A 1,547-nucleotide genomic window follows, 5' to 3' on the forward strand; every position below is an offset into this window, starting at 1 on the left:
CTGGTGTGGAGGGTAAAGGAGGAACTGACCCAGCAGGTCCAAGGCCTGCGCAGAAGCATCAGGGAGTACCTCCTCCAGAGGCACCGGCGCCTGCTCCTTGAAGGAGATCTTGTTGTAGTCGGGCAGCTCTGTGATCTCCTGAGGCCAAAAGAGGAAGGTGCACTGCGAGCAGGCTCCACCTCACCGCTCCCTGATGCCAGCTCTTAGTCCCCCATTCTCAAGTTGGCAGCTCTCCTTCCACATGCCCCATTATCACCGGGGTTCACCTACACATGCACCCTGTTTGTCCCCATCACCCTGAGGCCTACTGCAGGCCCAGCTTGCTGAGATGCTATGCATGCAAGTGCTGGGATAGGGATGGGCAGGGGACAGATCCTGGCTCTCCCACCTCCTGCGGAGCAGGAGAGAAGAAGCCCCTGCAGAGCAGGACAGTGGTCCTTGTTGGTCAAGGGAGGAAGGGTCCCTGGGACATGGTGCAGAGGGAGCATCACTTCCTGCTGGGGAATAGAGTAAGCCTGCCCTTTCCCCACAAGGGGTTACCACTGACCGGCCAAACCCGAGGGCTCGGGGTGCCCAGGATGTGAAGCACACAGCAGAGTTGCTCGATGTCATTATCTCCCGGGAAAAGAGGGGACCTGTTCAACAGCTCTCCCATGATGCAGCCCACGGCCCTGTGGATGCAAACTTCAGCAGCTACAAAGCTCTAACACCTTACAGAGTCAAAGCCCACCCAGCAGTGTGCAGTGCAGGCATGTAGATCTCCAGAGACCTGAGCTCTAGAACAAAGCAGCCCCAACAGCTCTGAGAGCCTCAAGTCTGGGGTATGAAAGCTCCTCTTCCACTTTCTGGAGCAGAAATGCAAAAGAGCCCAAATCTCAGACCTTTGGATACCACAAATCACCTCCCTAACTTTCCAAAAGACTGAGCCTTCATACCTAGGGTCACAAGCCTCTCACTAGCTCAGACATCCCATCCTGGGGTTGGATGCCTAAGCATGCTGCATTCCTTGAGCCTCAGACCACCCCCATACCCAGAAGTCTCCCACCTGAGACAACTACTTTCTTAACCATCCCCCTACCCAACTCAAAATCAGGGTAAAGAACACAGACCCCAAACTTTCTGTGAACTACTCTAACCAGGGAAGACTTCCCCACAACCCACATTACCCTCACCTGATCTAGGAGTCTCACCATAGGTCGACGCCCTGGTCATACTGTTGAGCACCATACAAAAGTTCAGGAGCTTGGTACCACCTGGGGGAAGAGGGTTCAAGGTCACAGCTGCACTGCTCATCTGACAGGTCCAATTCATCCCAGCCTCATAACCCACATCTGGACAGAAGATGCTGAAGTATTTCTTCTCCAGTAAGAGGATATAGCCCCACTACGTGGTAGCAACCTGTTGTGTGTAGAGGCGACTACCATCTGGAGAGAAGACCTGGGCCAAGCCAAAGTCAGCTATCTTGAGCTGGCCTGAGGCACTGATGAGCAGGTTGGCAGGCTTCAGGTCCCAGACATACAAAAGGAAGCATCAGTCTCCCTGTGTCT

At 54.4% G+C, this 1,547-nt stretch overlaps 1 protein-coding gene across 1 annotated transcript in view; it reads right to left on the bottom strand.

The window, feature by feature from the left end:
• Window positions 1-1,511, bottom strand: part of Cdk20 (cyclin dependent kinase 20) — a gene marked incomplete at its 5' end in the record, with an annotated part of 4,343 nt that extends 2,832 nt beyond the window's left edge. Inside the window, 4 exon segments of the mRNA XM_008830014.3 lie at window positions 1-138; window positions 548-671; window positions 1,191-1,253; window positions 1,388-1,511. The exon segment at window positions 1-138 is cut by the window's left edge and continues 1 nt beyond it. Of these exon segments, the coding sequence (XP_008828236.2) occupies window positions 1-138; window positions 548-671; window positions 1,191-1,253; window positions 1,388-1,511 (449 nt within the window).
• Window positions 1,512-1,547: the final 36 nt, after the last annotated feature.

This window comes from Nannospalax galili, unplaced genomic scaffold (assembly GCF_000622305.1).
Source record: "Nannospalax galili isolate Female #2095 unplaced genomic scaffold, S.galili_v1.0 scaffold2094, whole genome shotgun sequence".
NCBI lineage: Eukaryota > Metazoa > Chordata > Mammalia > Rodentia > Spalacidae > Nannospalax > Nannospalax galili.